Source organism: Manis javanica, chromosome 9 (genome assembly GCF_040802235.1).
Source record: "Manis javanica isolate MJ-LG chromosome 9, MJ_LKY, whole genome shotgun sequence".
Classification (NCBI taxonomy): domain Eukaryota; kingdom Metazoa; phylum Chordata; class Mammalia; order Pholidota; family Manidae; genus Manis; species Manis javanica.
The window spans coordinates 64337080-64361221 of NC_133164.1; the positions used below are offsets into that span (position 1 = coordinate 64337080).

The following is a 24142-nucleotide window of genomic DNA, read 5'->3' on the forward strand; positions in this document are numbered from 1 at the left end:
ATCTTGACCTTATACAAGGTAACAACTGTCCGATGAGGCAGCTGGATTTGAACTCAAACAAATGCTCAACTTCTGTGAGGGTGGAGGAAGATATTTTAAAGAGGACACATTATATTTAATTAGTAGGAGAAAAAAGGCAAAAGTTTTAAACTTCAGTGGTTTCAAGAAAGTTATTCTAGAAGCAGCTTCTGTAAGTTTTTTAATGATATTAATCAAAAGTCAGTCTTTTAGCAGAAGTATGCCCTTGGTTTTTATACTTCTGAGATAAAGAAATATATAGGATTAGTAGTTATTGGAGGTATGCTAATATCTATTGGCAGGCTGAGATTAAATGAATTTGTTTCAACTTTCAACCCCTGAAGGTCATGTTTAAAAACCTCAAGATAGAATGAAATTCTGTAGTTGAAATTAAGAAAATGTGTGATTTGTTTTACTTTATCTGACTTACCAGACTGGAAAGAAGTTATTATTTTTGAGATTCAAGGCAACATTTATTCATTATTTAAATAAACAAACTAGAAAATGTTCTCATGAGCTTACCTATTCCTTACATCTATAAAAACATACCAATTATAATCACCTCTATATTCTTCTTCATTTGGAACATTCAGTACTACACTAAATCAAATAAGACCTGAAAATAAATAAATCTGTTTGCACTTGAAATATATTTATGAAATAAGGTTGAGTTCTATCTAGGTGCCTTCCACTATTTTAAAACTTTACATGCACTTATTTTTATCTGTTCAGTTATAGAAAGATGCTGAACAAGTCTCAGCAGGTGTCCTGGATGGAAGAATCTGTGTGTGCATTTGACACTCCAGCCCTGTGAATTTCCTGCTGAACTGACCAGCACGTCCATGGAGCTTCTTTTTAGTTATTTTCTATACACCTCCTTAGACTTCCTTCCTGTTCCAAAGGTAGGGCATTTCTAAATACAGATATCTGGTCATCATTTTCTTCCATATTTCTCACATTCAATGTCATGGATTCAGTAGTCACTGGGGGAATAATTTCCAAACATGATCCTTTCATCCATTTGTGCAGTCACCAAACCAATGTCCCCACACCACTATGCACCTCTTCCCCCGGGCCATGGGGGTGCTCAGAGTGGAAGCAGAAGGGAACCTCAGGACAGAAGTTCCGAAGGTAGGTGAGTCCCAGGTACGGTGGATGCCATGGGACTGCGCCTACCCCACACTCCATCTTCATGACTTTCTTAGGTTGGTAAAGACTTAAGGAAGGAACTAATATCTAGCAGAAGAGGGAAAAGCATTTCAGGCAGAGAGGACAGCGTGGGAACAGGATCTGGCATGGAATCTCAAGCTGGGGCCTAGGAGCTAAAGGTAGAAGTTGCTGTTGAGGGCCTGGAAGATGCAGGTTGAAAGGGGCCTGGGAGGAAACCAGAACACCAAATAAGAACCAGACCTTGGCGTCCTATGCCTGGCAAAGTAAGGCTTCAGGTACTGGAATGTTTGCCTGGTACAAAGGTCAAGCTAGCAGCAAAGCAGGGTACACACACAAAAAGAATCTAGGTCTAATTTATTTTCTTCTCTACGTATTACCTATTATTAGCACAGTTACGTACATATAGTAGATATTCAATAGTCTGAATCTGCTGAAAGCATGATCCTAAACCAAGCTCAAGAAGGTTTCCAAATGAGTCATTTCTAATAAATGAAGATGATCCTCAAATTATGAACTGATTGTATTCTAGGAGCTAATTTGAGTCAGTTGTTCAGCACATAGCTTTTCATGTAAATATTGACACATACTAGAAATCCTGCTTTAAAAAGTCCAGTTCCTACATCCAAATTCAAGATCCACTCTCTCATACAACCTGACAGCCCTGTGAATAACTGAACGGTTTCTCGTGATGACAAGAGCTACATTAAAAGCATAATCATCAGGCACTCTTACAGATTTGAAAAGGTTTTAGATATACATACACACACAGGCCCATATATAAATAAACTGGAAAAGTCAGGGCATATTTTTGCAGATGAAGGAGTTACTGGCATTGTGTTGTTTTTGCTTTCCATCTGCTTCTAAATCATGTCTACTACAAATTAATCTACTACCTATTTAACAGAAATGAGTACATATATTCAGAAATGGGTACATATGTATTTTAGGAGTAGATAGTAATGAATAGTTGCATAGACAGGTAAATATTTCAACTTTGTTTCAAAACTTTATTTTTCAAGCTGTTAAGTGCATCTAAAACCCTAAGGTAGATTGATTATGTACATATAATACACGGCTAGAGAGAAGCCCAGAAAATAAGAGTTTTATCAGGTGGTGTATGGCAGACGCATTGTACGGAGACCAGTACTGGGAGGGTGGGGAGTAGGGCCACAGAACACAAATCCTGCCATGTATTTGCAAACAATGTCAGTATGTATTGTTCTCTTAGTCTTACAATAAATGTTCAAAATAAGAACTGCACCAAAACTATAGCCATGATCAAAAGAAGCAGCAGAAATGATCTTACTTCAAAACTTCAGTATTAAATATAGTAGAACTCTCGGTCAGTAATGAAATGAAAGAATGCCATATAATTTTGACAGTGAAAATCATTTCTGTTATATTCAACAGAGAATTAGCTGCCTCTTACAGAAGCTCTTAAAACTCCTCAACTAGATGAGTATTTTAATCACTTACATAATATTTAATTTGGCTGCTCTTCCTACTAATCTCATTTGGTGGAATTGCGTCCGTAGGCACTGAATTCTCACCATTGGTGAGACTGGAAGGGTACAGTGTGAGGAAAATGAAAGTGAACCATTGTTACATTCATCAGTGCTAATAAAGGAAATCAGAATACACTATAACATTGTTAGTCTATTTATTACTTGTAATCTAAGAGAAAAAAATCCTTTTGGAGATAGTGTGACTAATACTGATAATATATATGAGTGTCATTTACAAATGCAGAATATTAACTGACAGATCTCTTTTTGGCAGATCAAAGTGATTAAATCTGTTCTCTGTTACTGAAACCACATTTGTTTTCATGCAAAGATAAGCTTAGGGAAAACAAGTGTATTTTAATGAACTATGCAGCTGTATTTCAACAAATGTGTGGCCTCCATGGAGCTAACCACCAGCATAAAATAAACACACTTAGAAAGAAAGTGAGTCTCTCTCTGCACCTCATTAATGAAGTCCCCGATGTCCCCAGGGTGAGGGGCTGCAGATCGGACCGGGTACTGGGGCTCGGCATGGATGGGCCTCTCGTCAAGGCGCCGGATTCCTACGGGCTTGATGGCATCAGGTTCCACGGTATCAGGCTGCTGGAGCTGGCTCAAGTCATAGTCCTGCAACAGACAGAATCAACAACCCATGGGAGATGGGCATAAGGATGGAAAATTACCACCTTTGTTTTTAAACACATACCCAGAATGCATAGAAATGAGTGAAATTTAACATAATGGAAAAGTTGCCACTATGAGTTTCTCATGTTATGATTAAATATTTCTTTCGCACAGCTCTTTCTTCTGTGTTTCTCATCTCTACAGTCTGTGCTCCATCTGCTTTACTATGATCCCCGTCAGCTCCCAATGGAAAACAGCAGTGAGACGAGGTCCCACTACAAAATGACTAAAAACCTGATGAGAAAATACAGCTGTGCCACTGAAGCAAAGGTTCTAGCTTAATGTTGATGGGGTTCAGGACCTACTACCCTAAAATACAGCACTTTGACGTATTAGAGACCTTAAGTTGAAGGAATTTTTTAAAAATGACAGAAAAAAGAGGGTCACCCTGACTCCCCCCATTACTGCATTTCTTCCCTGAAACAGATCCTAAACCTCCCATACGGAAGGTCCCTCCATATTCCAGGACGAGGGAAGACATTCTTACCATCAGAGACGGGGAATCTGGGACCAGGAACCCTGTACAAACAAGCCTTGTTAAATGGACCCTTACCCTCCTGCTTACTTCTTCACCATTTACTACACATAGTGCCCCAAACTCTTCGTCTGCTCAATTCTTCACAATTTATTGCCTCTCTGTTTAAAGGGTATAACAGCTTCCTGCTCCGGTCACTTCTTCACCTCTTCGTTGTCTTGTGAAGGCTCCCGTATACATGTAAAATTTCAATAAAATGTGTAGGCTTTTCTTCTATTAATCCCTTTGTTAGTTTAATTTTCAGACTTAGCCAAGGACTTTAAGAGCATCTAGGAAAAATTTTCCTCTTCTACAATGTCTTTAATATTGAAAAAAAAAATGACACGGTTGTTTTCCTTGCCTAAAGCAAGGCATTATTAGTTCATCAAGGTTTCCAAGCTACTCTTCACCCCTCTCTCCCTTCAGCCGCCTAGAGTAAGTGAACTGTGGCCTGTAGGCCCAGGCTGCCCCAGTTCCTGTTTTCCTCAAGAACGAGTTTCATATTTTTAAAGGGTTGTTTAAAACAACGATAACAGCAAAGAAGAAGAACATGCTACAACAGACTGTATGTGGCCCACCACACCTGACTGTCTGGCCCAGTGAGGGGGTGGGGTGGGGGGGATGGAGGGCTGGGGGCTTGGCTTCCCCGCTAAGGCAGCCTCGCGGGGAGGTCTTGAAAAATCAGCCTCTAAGGGAGTAGAGCCCATGGAGGAGGATGCTCTGGGCACAGGCTGGGCTCTCAGAACTAATTCCAGCTTTTACATCAGCCAGTTAGACAGGAATATAGAAAGAAACTGACTGTAATGTACAAATGCATCAAAATGTTAGGTTGTTTGGGCAAAGGCTATAGTTTTCAAACCCCTAAATTCTGGTGACATAAAATGTCACATTCCTAGCTTAACCAAAACTCTCTAATTTCATGTTGACATTTACAAAAAGTACAGATTTTTCTGGTGTTCCTTAGAGTTCAGGCTTCATCTCTGTCTTAAACCAGCTTAAGACAAGTTTGCAGCATCTCTACAGTAATTTTGATTTAGTCAACATGGAGTATTTACCACGTTCCAGCAGTGTTCTAGGAGTTTTACATACAGCCACTCATTTGATCCTCTAGACAATACCGTGTGATCATATGTTTTCTTATCCCCACTTGAGAGCTAAGGAAACAGAGTCTCAAAAAACCCAAGTAAGTCCTTTATGGTACCAGACACACTAGGATACAGACACAGGCTCTGATTCCTAATCTGTCAGACTTCAAAGCTATGCTCTTTGCACAGTTATCTGGGAGGGTGAGCCAAGTCTGAGCTACAAGGCTGGGTTTAGAGAGACAAGCCAGATGGATGAGTGTGGAGGGACAGGAATGTGAGAAATGATGAAAATAACAAAGGAAGCAAAAGGGGAGAAAGGTCACTGATGGCCTTGCACCTGCCTTGTGCCATGAACTATACCAGCCTCTTGGTAGGTGTCTTCTCAGCCATACTTCCTAAGAAATCTGGGAAGGGTGTCTTATGTTCACCTTTTTGTATGAAAGAACAGATTTGGAGAGGCCGAGTAAGTTGCCCAAGGTCACACGGGCAGGTCTGTGAATAGGAAGGGAACCCAAATTGGGTGTGTCTGACTTCACAGTGTTGATCTAAAACTTGATATGCTCCTTGAGACACTCTCATCCTGACCTTGCTCCCCTAAACGACTTACCAAGAGACTCAGCGGACCTAGCAGAGAAGACACTGTGGAAAAGCCCCTGCTTTCAGGAGTGTACACGGCAATGTGCAAAGGGGGGCAGGCGCCCACAGGAGAGCCGGCCAGCACGGGGTGAGAACTTGGTATTGTGAAGTATGAACTGCTCAGAGGGGAAAACTGGTGTTAGATTTGGACCTTGAACAACCCATAGGCTAGGGAGAAAAGACCGTTCTGCGAAGGTGAACAACATGAGCAAAAGCATGGGAAGCACTGTTTTCTCTTGTCAGGATAGCGTATTTCCAATCGCCCGTACAAAGCTTGGGTGAAAACATCTTGATCTTGCACAAATGTACTCCATTTTAAATTCTATAGATTTTAGAAGTTATCTACAGAATATATTAAAGGCGTGCAATGATATAACAGGTATGAAAGCCTTTGGAATGTTAGAATGAACAAAATGAAGAGAGGGATTTATCTAGAGAATTTTGAGTGCTTCCACACTAAGAAGCATGTTTTTCCAGGTCATGTTTAATTGCATAACCACCAGAGTGGGGTAAACTGGGAGTAAGTTGGCCTGCTGACAATTATTGAAGCTTTTTGTAGAACGCGGAAAACAGATGGTAAATATGATGACAGTTAATGAACATTTTTTTATGCCAAGGGTGTAAAATGCTTTATAAAAAGCCTGAATAACATGAAATTAAGTAATTGAATCTTATGTTTGAGGACTGTCTTCAACACACATTAAATACCTGGTGCCATAATCCTTGGGAGTCCTCAGTATATTACGTGACAAGTCTGTAGAATGCAGAGGAATTTCTCTAGCACACAGAGGAATTTCTCTAGCACACGCAGACACAAAGGAGGCATGTGGGCTCTGCGCATGCTCATCCTTACCTGGAAAGAAGCCGGCCACCCTGACTTCTCACACAGCTCCCGCTATAGCCAAAGGTTACAAAGACACATGCATTTTGGTGGGCCGGCGTTGTTTTAAAAACTTTCTAGTAAACTGCCAACCTTTAGGCATAGGAAGATCTGAGAATAGGAAGATTTGGCAAAACAGAGCTTAAATTCAGACTTAGCAATTTGCCACAGCTGGTTGTAACTGTCTCCTTTGGAAGGCCAGCATTCCACCTGGCCAGCTTCACTTACTGGTGTAGACACACAGCAGCACATTCATTTATAGGTGTTTATCTTTCTTTTGGCAGACTTCTCCTACAATGTTAAGAACCAGAGAGCAGGAACAGTCTTAAAATGTCTGTGATTCTGCTCAGTCCCTTCCACCATCAGCGTGTCAGGCTTAGAGCATGTGCTCACTAAATAATGTGTTGAATAAAGTCTCAGCAATGACATTTAAGCCAGATATTCACAAGGGCGATGAATTAAAAAAATGTGCCTTGGATCACATGACATGCCACAGCAGTAATTCACAAGGGGAGGGAAGGAAAGAACCCAGCCTCAGTGCCGAGACTCAACTGCCACGTGAGTGGCCCCACAGTGTTCCTCAGTTACACTGTTCTAAAAATGAGGCAGAAAACCACTGATTAACAGGAGCTACAAACTGGGTTAAAACAGGAGGCTTAATGTTCCTCTGTCATGTTTTCCCTGTCTACCACAAATATGGGATATAAAACTCTGATGTTGGGAGAAGTGGGCAGAAATGCCCTCAGGTCAGTGGGATGGATTTTTCTGCCTGCATTCATTTGTATGAGAAGGCAGAGCTTCTGTCCTGAAGATCCAATTTTAAGCCTTTTGATAAGGGGTCACTATATGTGAACTTCCTAAATTATACATCTTTACAATCCCATAATGCTTTACTTAAACACACAAATTGTAGCATGTAGGATGAGAATTATAACAAATTACAGAAACCAAAAACATTCTCGAGGTCACTGGGGTTCATGGCCTTACTTCTGAAGAAATAATTCAAGAAGAAACCTTTATTTGGTTCCTAAAACTCTCTAGAGAAAAAGTGGGTCTGAAAATTCTCTTATGATTGTCAAACTTTTCAATGTTAACTTCCTAGAGAAATAAAATTTTCAAATGAAGGTCAAGGAAAATCTTGTTTTAACTAATGTTTAGAACATGTGTTATTTGGCAATGACCATTAGAATAGGCATGGAATTAGGGCTTTTAGAATATAAACATTGCAACTAACTGAAAAAACTTTTTTCATTTATGGTATAAAAATGTCTTAAGGGTGGTACAATTCTGAGAGTTAGCGAGAAGTCAGCAGCTAAAACTGGTTTTGCCTTTCTTGTTAAATTCCACTGACTTGCAATGATTTGTAATTGGTTCAGAAAATGATAACACAAAATCGCCCTTAAGGCATTTGGTTATGTTTAAATAAAATAAAATGCTGCATCGGTATAAACTGAAAATCTGGAATCCCAGGAAAAAATTTCAGAAGCTACATTGCTGGTCGACCTTATGAAGCCATGCAGTTAGGTCTGAGAGAGTGATGAAAACATTCATTTACCGTTTCATTCTGACATACTGTGTGCCAGGTGATATCGTCTGCTCTGAGGATGTGAAAGAAGGAGCCACGCTCCCCTACCCCCAACGTGCTCAAGATCTGTCAGGAACTACACGAGGTGCTCTCCCATGTGAGCTCATAAACCCTTCCCAGTGGGTGTTGTTCCATCCGGTTGATTACCGCAGCTCAGAGAGGTTAATGATCTGCCCAAGGTCATGGACTCAGTTAAGCAGTATGGAAGGATAAAGCAGAAATCACCAGAGCAAGGAAACAAAAAACTATGTATGTATCCTGTTGCCACTAGGCAAGTGAAGAAAATATGCAGAATAGTTTGCTGAGCAGGGGACACAGGAGGGGTTCTGAGTGCTAGAAGAGCTCCAGATGGCTGTACTAATTCAGCACCGGGACCTAGCATTTTCCTCTCTAAGCACAGTCGGTTAAAACAATCTCACCAACTTTATCCGAAGGGAGTCTTCACTGATTCTGGCACTGGGGGCGGGGGTGGGCACTGAAAGTTCAAGGTCCTTTATCAGCCTCTGCGGGTGAGAATCAGTGAGGAACCTCACCAGCCAGTCTCGGTACTCCAGGCAAGGGCTGGTACAAGTAGAAAGTTTTCCTTTCATGGTAGCAAAGGCAGGTCATTTTAAAATGCCCCTATAGATAAGGTAGATATTTTTAATGTTTCAAGACTGAGTGGAGAAGTGGAAATGCTAACATGAAAGTAAATGGACAAAATTCTGAAGGAAAAAAAAAGTTATCTGTGGCACAGGCAAGAAACTCTTAGACACACAAAAGAATAGAAGGTAGCAGGAAAGAACATTGTTATCTCACCCTCTATAGCTCCTGGCATTAAAATAATTGAATAAAATAGTGATAAGTTGTCAACATTACCATACAATTGCTGACACGTCAGTCAAACGCCCTTGCAAGCTTTATGCAAATTACATTATGACCTGATTTTCTTCCCCAGTGAAATACAGTTATGATGGTAACTATCTGCACAGGTGAAATGATGTGGAAAGCTAAGTAGATTCTATGGATTATTAAAGTCCCTCAAAACAAAGGATTTGCTAAAAGCTTCTCTGGTTTGAATCATAAATCTAACAGAGATAAAATAACTGGGGACAGATGAAGGACCTCATTCTCTGCTTTCATACACGTTGTCATCTCCCTGGATAGCCAGTTTCCACTTCCCACAAGGGAGGTAGCTGAGCCCCAATAGAAAGGCACACATGCATTGCTTCTGCCTCCACGGTTTACTGCTGGTTTAATGCTGACCTGTCATAGCTTCTTTTAAAATTCCTGTGAAATTCTGTCTTCAGAATTTTGAATGAGCTGAAGGTTCATTCTTTTGTACAAAATTATGGTTTGCACTGTTGAAATTTTATTACAACCTATTTCCCATTGTAAGATTACGGCATTTTCTTTTGGAAGAATGGTACAAATACAACTCACATTTCATTCAACAAATACTTTCTGAAGAGTTTCTTGGGTCATAAGACTCAGTTACCTGACCTCAAAGAACTTTGAGTCTGGAGTCTTTCAAAAGGATGCATTTTAAAATAATGAAATTTAACGTTATACTATATAAACTATTATACAGACATGAAAAGTGAAAGTAAATAGCTGTGAAGGAGGTTCTGCTGGAGGGAGTGAGGATGCGGCTACATGGAGGCATCAGCATCAAGCATAGTAACAGGGCTTCAGAAAGATGATGTTTCTTACGAAATCTACAATGTATTTTTTAATCCTAATGCTTGTAATTTCCAATTCTTTCCATGCAATTCAGTTACAGCCTTATAAAGACAAACACTTCTTAACCCCTTCAATCACTGCCCATCTTGGGAGATAAAGAGGGAAGATAGCCTTCTAAATGCATCTTAGCTCCATATTCCACAAAAGTTCCAACTTCTCCTTAGAGAAAACACAAATGTCAGCATTCAGACAAGATCAAAGTCATTCTACCTTAACATGATGTGTTATTCTATCTTTCAGGGAACCTAAATAGGTAATAAAGGAATGACAGTATTTGGTTGGGCATATGGTGACAGACCATCCAAATCCTTCACTAGTTTAAGTCACAGTGTGTTGGAATTTCCTAATGATTATATATATATATAATCTTGTACGGAAAATGTGAGTTCCATCCTTTCCTGATCCTAACCTATTTGCCCACCGTGAATGTGCGATGCATACTTAGCCTACTGCACAGGTGCATGCTTGCACAGCTGTTGGTGATAAGCCATTATTGCTTGAGCTGCTATAAAAAGAGCTCTGCCTGATTCTAGGGGAAGAGCAGAGGCGGGAGGCAAGAGAGCAGAGCCTGGAGCGGAAACAGAGCCAGGAGTGGAGGCTGATGGGATTTTGGTGCTTTACCTGCCACTGTGAGAATAAAGCTTGGTATAAGCCCTTTTTTACACTCAATGTTCTGTTGTCATTTTTTGGTCTCACCAAATCCAGAGTGAACTTGCCCAGAGCTTAAACTCCCTTCGGCCTGCAGCTACAAATATAATATATATATATATATATTCATTGGTTCAAGATAAATTTACATCTAAACTCAATACAGCAAAGGTCATGTAGTACTGTGATTAAAAAGATGGATCCTGAAATCAAAGTGCCTTGATTCACATCCTGGCTCCACCAATCCAACTGGGTGACCTTGGGCAGATTTTGTAAATTTCCTGTGCTAACCTTACGAGTATTCACCTTTAGACAAAAGACTTACTCCACTGGTCTTTTAGGATTTGAGGGACACTCTATCTCACTCTGCTGCTCAACATGAAAGCAGCCACAGATAATCGGTAAACAATGGACATGGCACATGGCTGTGTTTCAATGCTACTTTACTTACAAAACCTGGCAGTTGGTGGATTAGGACAGCTGGTAGAACTCTGGCATATACCACGTAGCACGCTAGCTTGCTTTCTCTGCATAGTGCTAACACATATTGGCATTCAAGTCTTTATCACTGCTGTTACTGGGATACTGATAACGTTCCATTCTTCTTAAACTAAATGTAGTAAACTTATGATTGGTCAGGAAGAATGAATATTAAAATGAATGACATACAGTATTGTGTTTATTCACATGAAGTGACAGGAAGAGCAAATAAAAGGTCATGTGCAAATGTGAACATTAAAAATATTTAATGCCCAGTAGGGAATGGGCTGGGACCAGTTCAGAATATATGTTGCCTGTAGACCCCCAATGTGTGTCTCTTGGCCAGAAGTGTTTTGAGAACAGCATACAAGAGGGGAATGACAATGTATGAATCCAATTCCTGGTGAAACTTTCCTCTTGTGAAATCAGTGTCACTCTTTCAATAACTAATGTATACTAATGTTTGCAGGTGGGTATAAATGGATGGATGACTTGGGAACATAATTAACAGAGTGTGTCTCAGCCAATAATAAAAATGTTGAAAGTGGTCTCCACAGTTATGTCCAGATTGAGCCATCTGTTAGTTTGGTTATGTACAGTGGAGTGATTTTGAAAAACAATTACTTCAAAGATTCAAATGTTTTACCATGTTAAAACTATACAGCTTCATGCCCTGCTTGAGTCAGAGGGTCAGGCTTGGGTGACCATATTGGGGTTGTTCCTGAGATTGGTGAGAAGTCCATAGTGACTCCCTGGAGCAAGAGAAGATTCCACGACATACGGAAGAGGTTGGTTGGTCTCAAGGGGCTTTCTTGTACCTGTGCCCCATCCCTCCATCTAGGCATCTAGCCTAGATTTTAGATTTTAGGCACTGCTGCCCAGATTGTATCCTTGCCCTTTTTTTAAAGTAACTTGGCTGCTCAGATTGCTTCTCTAGATTCTAACTTTGTTATGTCAAAGTGGCTCAATTTTGAAAGTCATGTTTAACCAATAAATTGGGTCTTACTCTTTGGCTATTCTAAAGCCAGGTTACCAGTGGTTACCTGTGAAACTGTGACTACGTGCCCAGTCTGGCTGGTCCCACCCAGCAACACCTGCTGCTATAGACCAGGATGACTAAATCAAACATCTATCATATGACTGCCAGCACAGTGCATAAGAGTGTGGCCTCTAAATCCCATGGACCTGGGTTTGAACACAGGACTAACGGCAGTACTCACTTCCCAAGGCTGTTGGGAAGATTATAAGAACCATGCACACTAACAGCATATCACAGTGCCTGACACACAACAAGGATATAATGAATGCCAGCATTGAAGAAAGCTATAAGCATTTCCTGAAGATGTCAGAGATTTCAAAGAATGAAAGTGAAGTTGTTAGGGTTGCACCAGATTCAAACAACCCCACAGACAGATTTGCAAACCCAGAGACTGAGGCAGAAGGCCCATGCCCAACCATTCTGTGACCGCTTATGATGTGTGAACTGTCCTAGATATGGCAATAAAAAATGAGTATGACAATTCCCTGCCCTCAGAACAAAGGTCAGAAGCAGGGCTGCACACAAAGGCTCAAAATAGAGGTAGACATGGGATGCTGTGGGAGCACAGAGAAGAGACACTTGGCCAACCTCAGGAGAAGCTGCCTTGAAATGAGTCTTGGTGGCTAAATGGGGTCAGGCAGGTGAGAACCAGTGACCAAACCACAGAAGTGTGACGTGCATGGTGTAGGTACAGAGGTACAAGCAGGTCAACACTACTGTACTTCATGTTAACTAATACATCTGGCTGAATACATACTGGCCAATCCACTTTATTTTCCTTTTTTTAAACCAGTACTACAGAAAACTATCTCATGGTTTTGGAGCACTCTAGTACCTCCCTTTCATAGAAATGTTTCTGTTAATGCAAAGTTTAATAATTATTGTATAATTTAATTGGAATCAGTAAAAATAGGTGTCTATAAAGGATAAGGTGACAATGTTAATCAATAAAGCTGGCCTGGTATGAAAAAAAAATTATTGGAACATTGCTTGCCCTGTTTCAAGAAGGAAGACTCCATGTAGTTTCCAACAGTTGTCATGTCAGAAGGCAGGCCTCCAGATCTTTCCTTATTTTGGAGTGATAGGGTGATCCAAAATGTATATGATTATTTTTCAATTATTACACTCCACAAGCTAACTGAAATGCAGCTATAGGCTTTGCACAGACAGACTCTCCATTGCATGAACTGTGGCTTTAAAGTGACACAGAATCCAGCTTTCAGATGTTCCCAAACCATGTTTGGCTTTAGGTGTTTTCTCTGAGAGCTCAGAACTGTCTCTGATGGGAAACTTAGCCTTGAACAAGACTCTAACGCTTAAGAAACCAAATGTGGGGATCCAGTAGAATAAGTACAGGCCTGGCACGTGAAACCTGCCAAGCCCGAGAACTGCCGGGTCTTGTCTGAAGAGACTGAGGGACAAAGCTAGCCAATTGTGACACCCCACTCAGCAGTGGCGAGTGTAGGAAAATAGCCCTGGTACACAGCGGACTCCTTATGTAAGGGCCAAAGAGTCCAAGGGAGACCTAGAGAAAATGGACTTGCGATGTTCACTTAGCCACTCACATTTGTAGCCCGACCAGCTCAGATCAGCATCAGCTTTCACTGCAGATGAGCTGACTCTGCCTGTGGAGCCGGCAAGCCCCATCACGGAATGCTGCCTGCTCCCAACCACCAGCCTGGTCCAGGGTCCCAGTGTCCACTGACTGTCATTGGTGTCATTGTGTCCGCTGACCTCCCAACATGAGCAGCAGCACCGTCCTCACAGATGCAGAGTTCCCATGTCAGCCCCAAGCCCTGGGAATGGAAAACCTTGCAAGGCCTATGTTAAGAGCAGAGGAAGTGGCTGGACATCCCAGAGTCCATTTCAAGGAGGGGACTGATAAATTCCAATGACATTCTGAAAGGCATTGTTTTAATGGCCTGGTTGAGCCTGAGCTTTGCCAGGGATTGCACAGGATACAGTACACACCACCTTCTTTGGACTTGGGTAGAAGGGGATTCAGTTCCCACTTCACTGCTCTCTAGCCGTGTGGGCCTACCTTCCTGTACTGTGGGAGGGTCACATGAGGTGATGCATATAAAGCAGTTAGTACAGGGCCTAACACGTAGGGTGCACGTAGGGTGCCCCTAACAGTAGCTTTTGCTATTATTATGGAGAATGAAGTTGCACAATGTCAAGTGATTTGGGGAGAGGTGGCTTAAAGTGAGCACCAGTGAGTGTGGTAAACATAACATACACTCCATAATGTTTATTTAGTGGAAGAGCTATCCTACTAAAGTCTAAGCTTTAAAGAGCAGGAAGCTAACAGTTTCTGTTTCCTATCCTGGGGCTAATGGGATGGTTCCAGGAACAGTGAGCTATGGGTTATAATGTACATTCACCCTGATTTTATTAGGGATGCTAATATGGAAGGGATTAGATGCAAAGATCATTAAAAGCAATATAGTATCTGCAACCAGCCCACTGGCCGAAAGGGCATCGGAGCACAATTACTAATGATGAGGGTAATTAAACGTGACTCGATAACCACCAAACGCCCTGCTGATAAAGAAGGAAACTCCCTTTCTGAAAAGAGCCCGAGCATTACACTAGAAGAGTCTGTGCAGCAGCCAACAGTCCTGCAAGGCAGTAACGCTCCTGTTGGGACACACCCAAGGCCAGGCCCCAGGTGGGCCCCCCAGTCTCCTGATGACCGAAACCAGAGCAGGACACCACGGGCACTGATAAAAGCCTAGTGCACAGTACACGAAAGCCGATACGGAGGTGCCTGGGGTTGTGTTTTCTTCTCTTAAGCTTCTTAACTATTTTGTTAAAGAAATTAGTGACCTGTGTGATGGCACAGAACTTTACAGACAGAGATGCTAATCAGGGGCAGTGAGGATAAGGGCTTCTCTGGTAAAGAACTGTTTTTTTTGTTATCCTTCTAATCTGTTGGCTCCTTAAGAAGGATACTGTCTCTTGGCAGAAGAACAGAAATCTTGGCAAAGCCAGCTGTAGGCCAGGAGTCACGGCCTTCTCGGGGCACCACTGCAGATTGGCCTTGTAACCAGCCATTAGGTGCATCTACACTGACCTCTAAGACACACCCATCCTTTAAAAGAAGCTGGTGATTCTTTGGGATCGTCCAGCTGAGACAGCAGGCAGACCATGGCCTGATCACGACCAGCCATGTCTGCCTCCTATGACACAGTCTCCATCCACATGTTGTACCACACGCTTCATAAAATACCAGCTATGTGCAACAAAATCTGACTAGAACTTGTCTAGAATATAACATGGCACCAATCCCATTTCCCAGGCCTACTCCTATAAAGGGATAATATCTTCAAAGAAACTAATAAAAATACATCCATCATATTCTGTGGTTAAAAAGGTGTAATGCACAGCACAAAGAAATAGAATTTCTTACAGTAATCCACATGTGAATTATGGAAAACAGAACAGTCTATTTCACAAAACTGAACTTCTCAGGAATTGACTATGATTTTGAGATTCAAAGCAGTAACATCTTATTTAGAAAATAGGGGAGCATTTGGATTAAATTCACTTAGGAAATAAGAGTATTAAGTAAGTGGTTTCTTTTTCCCAAGGAAAAAAAGTAAATGATAAAATACACCTAAAATTTTGAAAAAAGTCTTGATGAATTCAGTCAGGGAATTTATTGAAATAGATATGAAGACATGTTAGAAAATGACAGTAATGAAACAGACTGGTTTTTCCCAAGAATAAACAAACAAAATAAGTGGTACAATGCTGTATGGAAGGATTACCCTTTTAGTAAACAATGCTGGATATCCATACAGGAAGAAAACAAAAAAGAACTCTGGTAAATAGCTTATATCAAATGAATAATCCATTAAGATGGATCAGACACTTAGTATGACAGGTAAAAAAATAAAGCTTTATGAAGAAAACATAATTTTCGGGGGGGTGGGGGATTCATTAATTCAGGGTAGACAAATTTTCCTAAATAGGATATAAATGGGAAAAAATTCATATATTGGATTTCCTTAAAGTTAAAAACTTTTATTCATCATAAGGCACCATTAAGAGAATAATAAAAAAAGCAAGCCACAATATAGGAGAAGATACTTACAATACATTTATCTGACAAAGAACTGGTATCCTTCATATATAAGGAGCTCCTACAAATCAATAAGAAAAAGACAGCCAACCCAACAGGAAAGTAGCCAAGCAGAACAGAAACATCACAAAGATATCAAAATGGTAAGTTAGTCAGTAGGAACATCCCAATTAAATTACAATGAGACACACACACCATCAGAGTGGCTAAAACATAAGACGGAGAAAAGCCAAGTGCTAGAGAGGATGTTGGGCAACTGGAACTCTTGCACAGATGGTGAAGGGAGGTGTGGAATTCTGCAATCACTTCGGAAAACTGGCAGGATTGAGCTCAAACTGCAGATATGCACATTGTAGGACCTAGAAATGCAATCCCTGTGCACATACCCACAGAAATGCACCAACTCATGCACACAGAATGTTCATAGAAGTTTTATGCATGGCAACTCAGCGGGACGAACACAAATGTCAAGGGTATTAGAATGGATAAATAAAATGGGGCTAATTCTTACAATGGGATACTAGTCAGTCACATCAAAAAGGAACTGCTTCTGTTTCCAGCATGGATGAGTCTCAGAGGTACACTGCTCAGCATGGAAGCCACACAGCAAAGGCACCTCCCGTGTTATCTATCCATTTACATAGTAACATCGAAACCCAGGTAATACTACTCTGCAGTGACAGAAATTAAAGGTACTGGTTACTTATGGCAGAGGGCAGCCTGCCTGGCAGGGGTAATGGGGAAGTTCCCAGAGGGCTGGAAACACTCCTGGTTGGCATGAGTAGTGGTTACATTCCCATCCTGTAAGAAGCCTTCCTTCTGGCTGGGACACAGGCACTCATCATTCATGGTTTAATTCCAAGAATAAGCCAGAGAAGCTACCAAATCACAGATTCTGCAGCTCTAAGAAAGCTGACAACACAATGAGGCTTATGAATAAAATGAGGGTCTGACAAACGCTTTCTAGGAGAAAGAAGACCTGTAGCTGCTTTTGGCCTTGGAGGAGTGGAAGAAAGGAATTGGCTGTAAAAGGCGTCAGGACAGATCATCCAGACTTTCAGGGAAAGTTTATTGGTAGTGCCTGGACAGGCTGGGTGGGTTCACACCTTGAGGGGACTTGCATCCACCCTTCAACGCTTCCCCACACCCTTTACCTCGTGCCGGAGGGAGCATGCCAAAGGTTGGGTGCAGCACCCAAAGGCAGGCATGCTGAGAAGGTCTGAATTTGCTTATTTCCAAAAACAGATGGCAGTGTGAAAGCAGAGACAGACATTCATTCGGATGCTTTTGTAGGACAGTAATGATTCTAACTTGAGTTAAGACGGTGGCCTTCATCATAGAGAGCAAATGGATTTTATGAACCACATTATGGGGAGGGGAGACAAAACTCCTGGTGTAGCATTCCTACACTGCATATTTTATCCTGCTATCATGAGGGAAAAAATAGAATGAAAAATCCATTCTGTAATTTTGTCACAATTTTCTGTAATGAGAACTGCAAATGGAAATTCTAACACAACCAGAGATGAAGGCTTTTGATCTAGACTAACATGCCACCAAAAGCTATAAAAAGGATGCCTACAAAAAGAGGCCACAAAATAGGAAGACCAGTACTAAATAAAGAAGTTAGACTACAGGGGACAATCAGAGAAAATTCTAGAATAACCTTTGGACAATTGGGGAATTGGGCAGGAAGCAAAACATTCATGCCCAAGAGTTTATCTAGGGGCAAAGAAAACTTCAGAGGTCAGAAAAAGGAGACTTTAAAGATTTATGATGGTAATTTTAATAAATCTTCCAAAAGCTTTATTTTACCATTTGATCTCAAGCATCAGTCTAACTGGATAAAGTCAATAAATGTAGTCTTCCCTAAAATAACTACAATAAAACCTTACGAAACAGCTTCTAAAGGGATTGGTGGGGAGTGGGGAGGAAGAGCCAGATCAAGGGACATCAAGCATCCTGTTTGCACTCTATGATGCTGAGAACTATCTTGGTTCTTGCCTCTGGGCCTCCAGTTTTATGCAGTGTCCAGGCTGACTGGTGGCCTTCCCGGTATTAACCATTTTTACTGAAGCTTCATTGAGTTAGGTTTAGGTTTATGCTTAGAAAATTATGCACAGTGACATAGAAGATAAAATACTGAAAGAAGATTTATGAGATAATGTGATCGATATACATTTTTTTATCTTGAATATAGCTCAGTAAAGTGAAAGGATAGATTAATTAAGGATTAAGCCAAACATGAATTTTAATATTCAAAGACACTTATAAGCAAGAAATCCTGGGGTATATTTATAGAGTCACTTTAATTAGTCAGTATTCAAAACAGCTTTACACACGAGTCAAGTTTTCAACAGATTTTAATACACATCTCTTCTAAATTAGAGAGTTGAGGTATTGCAAACCAAGGAATCTGAAATCAGAAGATAGGGGCTTGAGTTCTGGCTCTGAAGTTACAGACTGAGAGCAACAAGCAGCTTGATGAAAATGTTAAATGGAAAACTAACGGGCTGCCATCAAGATTAAACACAACAATTGATATGAAGGCGTCTGGTGAAACAGAAAGTGATGTATTATTTCCTCAGAGGAGTAAAGAGAGGAAAGGAAATAGGCTCATGAAAACTTGCTCTTATTCAAGTGAAAGTCTTATCGCTAATGCCTACATATATACTTAAGACAGGGCACTTTTGAAGCTACTGCTAATGACCCAAGACCAAAGGATTCTGGGTTCTTTTTCTGACTGTTACCCCTGAAGTTTGCATTGTATCAGAGAAGTCAGAGTGATTTTTTGTGGATTACATTAATATCTTGCAAATAATTTTGAGAGGAGCTATATATCAGAGGAGTTAGTTTAGGCTGTGGTGTCAGACAGACTTGGATTCAAATCCTGCATCTATCACTTGTTGCTTGTTCACAAGACTCCAACTATCCTTAGACTCTGTTTTGTATCACAAAAGTGGAGGTATTCTCAGAATATCACACATTTTAAAGGTTTAAAGATAACAGCATTCAATGTGCTTAGAAGAATGCCTGATATGTAAGTACAGATCATATAACTGTTCGCTATGACAGTATCTAAATTTTCTTCCAAGATGATAAAGATCTTCATTTTCCACCCATTGGTGATTCTTATTCTTGAACAGATCTTTACATACACAGCAATACAGAAGCTCACATCACTTTATAATCAGATGGGAATTTGTATATTTATTGAGCAACTCGTATGAGCTGAGTACCATGACAGACACTAGGCTATAAAATTATTGTCTCTAACTTCAAATATTTCTCATGAATATATAACTCTTGAGGGAAGATATTTGTTGGCTATGCCTGCCTCTTTATCCTAATGATTCAAACAATGACTAGAATATTGAATTTCCTTTGTAAGTATGTTCATGGAAAGGTCTAATGTGTTTCCTGACACCCATATGAATATTTAAATCCCACTGTAGAACCTACTTACACTTTAGATACTTAAGAAAAACTGTAAAAAAAAAAAAGCTTTTATTAATGTAACTGTAATCAGAATTGGGTTTAAACCCTAACTCTTTGAAACAATGTTAATGATTTTCTATAAAATAAATACACTGACATTTGGCACTTAGAAAAAACGGTCAAGAAATGTGCACACATCGGGAATAATTCACCAAGTGTCAGACAGTGTGAGACACAGAATAGGAAACTCACTAGCATTTCCTTACTGAATATAGTAACACTTGTCCTATGATTTAAATTACATGATTGTAAGATTTCGTTTTAAAAGTTCACAATAGGGCTCACCTGGTCTTCTTCTCCTCCCCCTTCTTCATCGTATTTTAAAATGTTATCTCGTACATCATCTTCAGGGTCGATTAAAAGCTGCTTGGCCTGGCGTTCTTTATCCCGGCGTTTCATCCACACCACAAACATCAGAACAAGGACTGAAGAGCAAAAGAGCAAAAACATAAAGGTCATCATTTTTCAAACTTGAGCTATCGAATCACAGTTTTTAACATGAATACCTCAGATGGGTCAAAAGCTTGTAGTGCATCCCCCACTCTTACCTATCTCAGGATTCACATGGAGAGAAACAAGAACATGTCAGGCCCAAGCCCTGGGTGTAGACTGGGAAGACCTGGGTACTGGGACCTGGTGCCCTGTGAGCTCATGGCATGAACATCTGTCCTCAGTTACATCTACAAATGGGGACAATAACTCTTTTTGTCTCTTCTTTGCCTTGCTAGGGGATGGAATACTCTTCACATAGCGGTTTGTTTTCAAACAACAAACAACAGTAAGTTAAACTGTTATTTGTTACTTAACTGCTGTTTCCTTCCGGTTGGTCGGTCATCAGAGAGCAGGCACTTCTACAGGGGGGCTGACTGGAAATGGATGGACAACTGGGTCCTGAGGATTTCTGACTCCCAAATGCTGGTGTTTTTCTACTGCACCAGTCTGCATTCCCTTTCCTACTAGACTGCACGTTTCAATAAGGAGGCTAGGGGACTGGTTTGAACCCTGAAATAATATCAGGCTTTTTGTGCCAGGTCTAGAACAATAAATTTTCTAGAAGGTTGATGATAAAAACAGCATCAATTCATTTTCCTTCAAAATGCTATAGCCACTTCTTCATGCCATACTCCATCACATATCTAAGTCTTCCTGGATAAAGTTCTTGTATATGTCACATTTTAGTTGAAATTGAGACATGTCCCTAAGTGCACATCTAGAGTGCATTCTCACTAAAATCTGAGGATATCACTTTACATCCTGAAGCAAAAGATTTAATGACTCCTATTTGAGCACATTTTTATTATTGGCCATAAAAGTAAATATCCTACTTTTAAAGCCAGATACATGATCTCATTTGCCATTGTTCCAGGGCTAAATCTAGCAAGTGGGTTATTAGTATAGCATGCAGGTTTCGAATTATAGTCAAAGTAGTCTCCACGCAGGAAGTAAAAAATGCTCAGGCTTCTATAGTAATTGCTTAGAATAAAGGGACAGAATTCTAAATTACCAGAACACTTGTAAATGGAGAAAGCATAAAAGAAATGCCAACATTTTCAAGAAAGTGATTGGTGCATAGCATGATTGCACAATAAACTAAGTCCTGCTGCTGCTCCACAGTAAAACACAGGGCCCAGGCAATTTATCCTTTTAACCTGCATGCTTAAACGTGGTTCCTAAAGTACTTTCCAATGGTTAATTTCTTGCATTCCACTGAACCAAAGATAGGAAAGTATCTTAAAAAGGAGCAATTCCTTAATTTAGACTTGCTCTAAAGACAGATAATTTATTGAGCTGTGTCATCATTTCCATTATCAAGTGTGCTGTATGAAGAACAGTCTTCTCAACTATTTTACGCAGCCTAAGAAACAAACATCTTGATCTCTGCATGACTGGAGCAGGCTGCTGACTGTGCTTTACATGAAGGAAAGCGAAGGAAAGCAATATACTTATTTTCTTGAATCATCAACTACATGCCATAAATTCACAGTCATGTCAGAAGATAAGGGCTCAAGCTCAGGCCCGCCTGACATTTTTCTAGGAAAGGAGTTTGCTCCAGCTCCCCAAGCCATCTGTATCAGGAAACAGCAACAGGCCTGGGACAGGTGAGGCGCACTGGCTGGGTTTGCCACAGATACGTACGTGCTTGGGCTGATGCTCAGGGTGTTCCTCCTAAAGTGGACTGGGCTAACCCATCTATGCCTGGCAAGAAAACACTTGGAGATCAGACAGTTGTTAGCATATTTTGAAAGTTCCTTTGCTAAACCTTCTGGAAAGGAAAAGAATCGTCATCTTGGCGACCGTGGTGGTACTCACTCAGCAGGATGATGATGCAAAGCAGGATGGCGATGATAGCGCCGGTGCCAAGCCCCGCGCCCACGATCCTGTCCACATCCGTGCAGTCCCCATTGGAGTCACACTGGCAAACCTTCACTCGAAGGATGGAAATATTTGATTTAGGAGGATTACCCGAATCTGTGATTATGATGGGAACTTCATATATCCCAGCTTCAAGAAATTTGATCTTTAAATTAAGCTGAGCAAAATCACCTAGAAAAAGAAAAAAAAAACCCATTTGATAGTTAATACATCATACAATGAAAAATACCCATAGTATTTTCTAGAATGTATTTATTTCCTATGAGGTCTATATTAAGCCATTCCCACAGTGCTGCATCGTGAAGACTTTTTTCAGCCTTCAGGGCTTTTAATATCTTACTTAAACTTTAAGCTGCTTTTAAAATATAGTTAATGAAAAGATTATAAAGCACCTAAAATTAACTTTTCGTATCAAGCTTCAAAACCTCTCAACTGCACATATATTCAAATAATTAACCTCTTCTTACCATTAAGCCGAGTGATGGTCCAATTTCTCTTAATAGTCACTGGAGACAAAGGAAGATCAAAAGCAAATGGCCCAGCATTTGGATCAATGTCATAATCAAGTGCTGTGATGTTAATTGAATTGGGGTCTGGAGTTTCACAGGTCTCTGCCTCTTGAGGTAACACTTGAGGGGCATTGTCATTAATATCAAGTAAATAGATCTGCAGCGTTCCGGTTCCACTCATAGGAGGAATTCCTTAAAGGGAGAAAAAAAATCACAGACTGATGCTGAACAATTCTTTCCCGTGAGTGTCAATTATGGTGAAATTCCCCCAAACTTCTGGCCTCTTTGTCCTTATCACTGCATAACTCTGGAAAAATTTAGCTGCCATAGCACCTGGGCAGCCTGTTTTCGGAACAAGGCCACTCCGGGCTTCCTCTATGGGGTGACCCAGGGCTGTCAGTGTGCAGGGGCTGAGCACTGACAGGAGACGAGTGCGATTCTGCACCTTCCCGCCCTGCCGGGTTACACTGGGCCCAGCTCACACCATGATCCTCCAAGCACTGTGGGGACACACGGGAGGCAGAGCAGCATCGTGACCTTGTGGCCCTGATGCTTTTGATGGTAAGACATGTGCACAAGACACATAAGAATGCCTTTAAAGCTCAAGCACAGCCATGAAATTTCCAAACAGTCTGGACAAGCAAGACAGACCTGTAGGCCTCATCTGGGGGAGGAATGCCATGGAGAAGAGAAATGGTATTTGAGATAAACCAACTACCTGCTTGAGAAACTGTTAGGTGGCTCTAGCATCATTTCATTATAATCCTATGAATGAGGTTTACATAGATGAGGGACCTAAGACTTTGCAAACTGCTCGTGGCCACGCACTCTTTTATGTGCTGGGGTTGCTATTAAAATTGGTCTGCCTGACAGGCTGGTCCCAAACCCATTCTCACTCTACTATAAAAACCATTTCTACCACTTCTTGTGATAATTTAGTCTGGTGATTTGACCTCTGCTATCTTAGATATATTTATAATAAAGTAAATATAAATATATACAAATATATAAAATAAAATGTAAGTATATAGTGGAAATATGCAATCTTATTATATATAAATATGTGATAGGGTTATGTTATTTAATTATATAATGTATATTACATAAATATGACAGAAATATAAAAATTTTCCAAATAATCATACTGAGACTCAGAGATTTAAGTGACCTGCCCAAGAACATGCCACTAGGAAGGTGCACACACACTCTGTGGGCCTGTCTGAGAACTGTGGATGGTTCTGGGAGCAGGGACAGTCAGCTGGAGGGGGAGCATGGCTGTCAACAATATTCCACTATCACCAGGACCACTTTACGCCAGAGTTTGAGCAACTTGCATATGCATCATCACATTTAATGTTATCTGACTCTAATAACATCTTCATAGACTCAGTACACAGCAAACACGACTGATCAGTGACGAAGTGAAGGCAGAGGAGTGGCTCCACCATTAAGAACTGGGGCTCCAGAGCCAGCCTTGCGAGTTGAGGTCAAGTGCACGTGCCAAGTGTCACAGTTACCTAGATTCAGCCACTTACTTCGCTCTTGTAGCACCCTCTCAATTAGAAAAAAATCCACCTTGGTGAATGACAGACCTGGGTGTAACTCACAACCAACATTCATGCATGTAATTTTATAGCTCTTTAAATCTCAACATAATGGTCAAGACATATTACTTTATTTCCCACTCTAGGGGAAAGCTAAAGCTTATA

At 40.7% G+C, this 24142-nt stretch overlaps 1 protein-coding gene across 1 annotated transcript in view; it reads right to left on the bottom strand.

Annotated features, from left to right (window-relative positions):
• CDH2 (cadherin 2) overlaps window positions 1-24142 on the bottom strand; it is a 199542-nt gene that overhangs the window by 7351 nt on the left and 168049 nt on the right. The window contains exons 12-15 of the mRNA XM_037025358.2: window positions 22392-22625; window positions 21862-22095; window positions 19837-19976; window positions 3156-3320 (exon numbers count right to left, since the gene is read on the bottom strand). Coding sequence (XP_036881253.2) covers window positions 3156-3320; window positions 19837-19976; window positions 21862-22095; window positions 22392-22625 — 773 coding nt within the window. The remainder of the gene's footprint in view (window positions 1-3155; window positions 3321-19836; window positions 19977-21861; window positions 22096-22391; window positions 22626-24142) is intronic.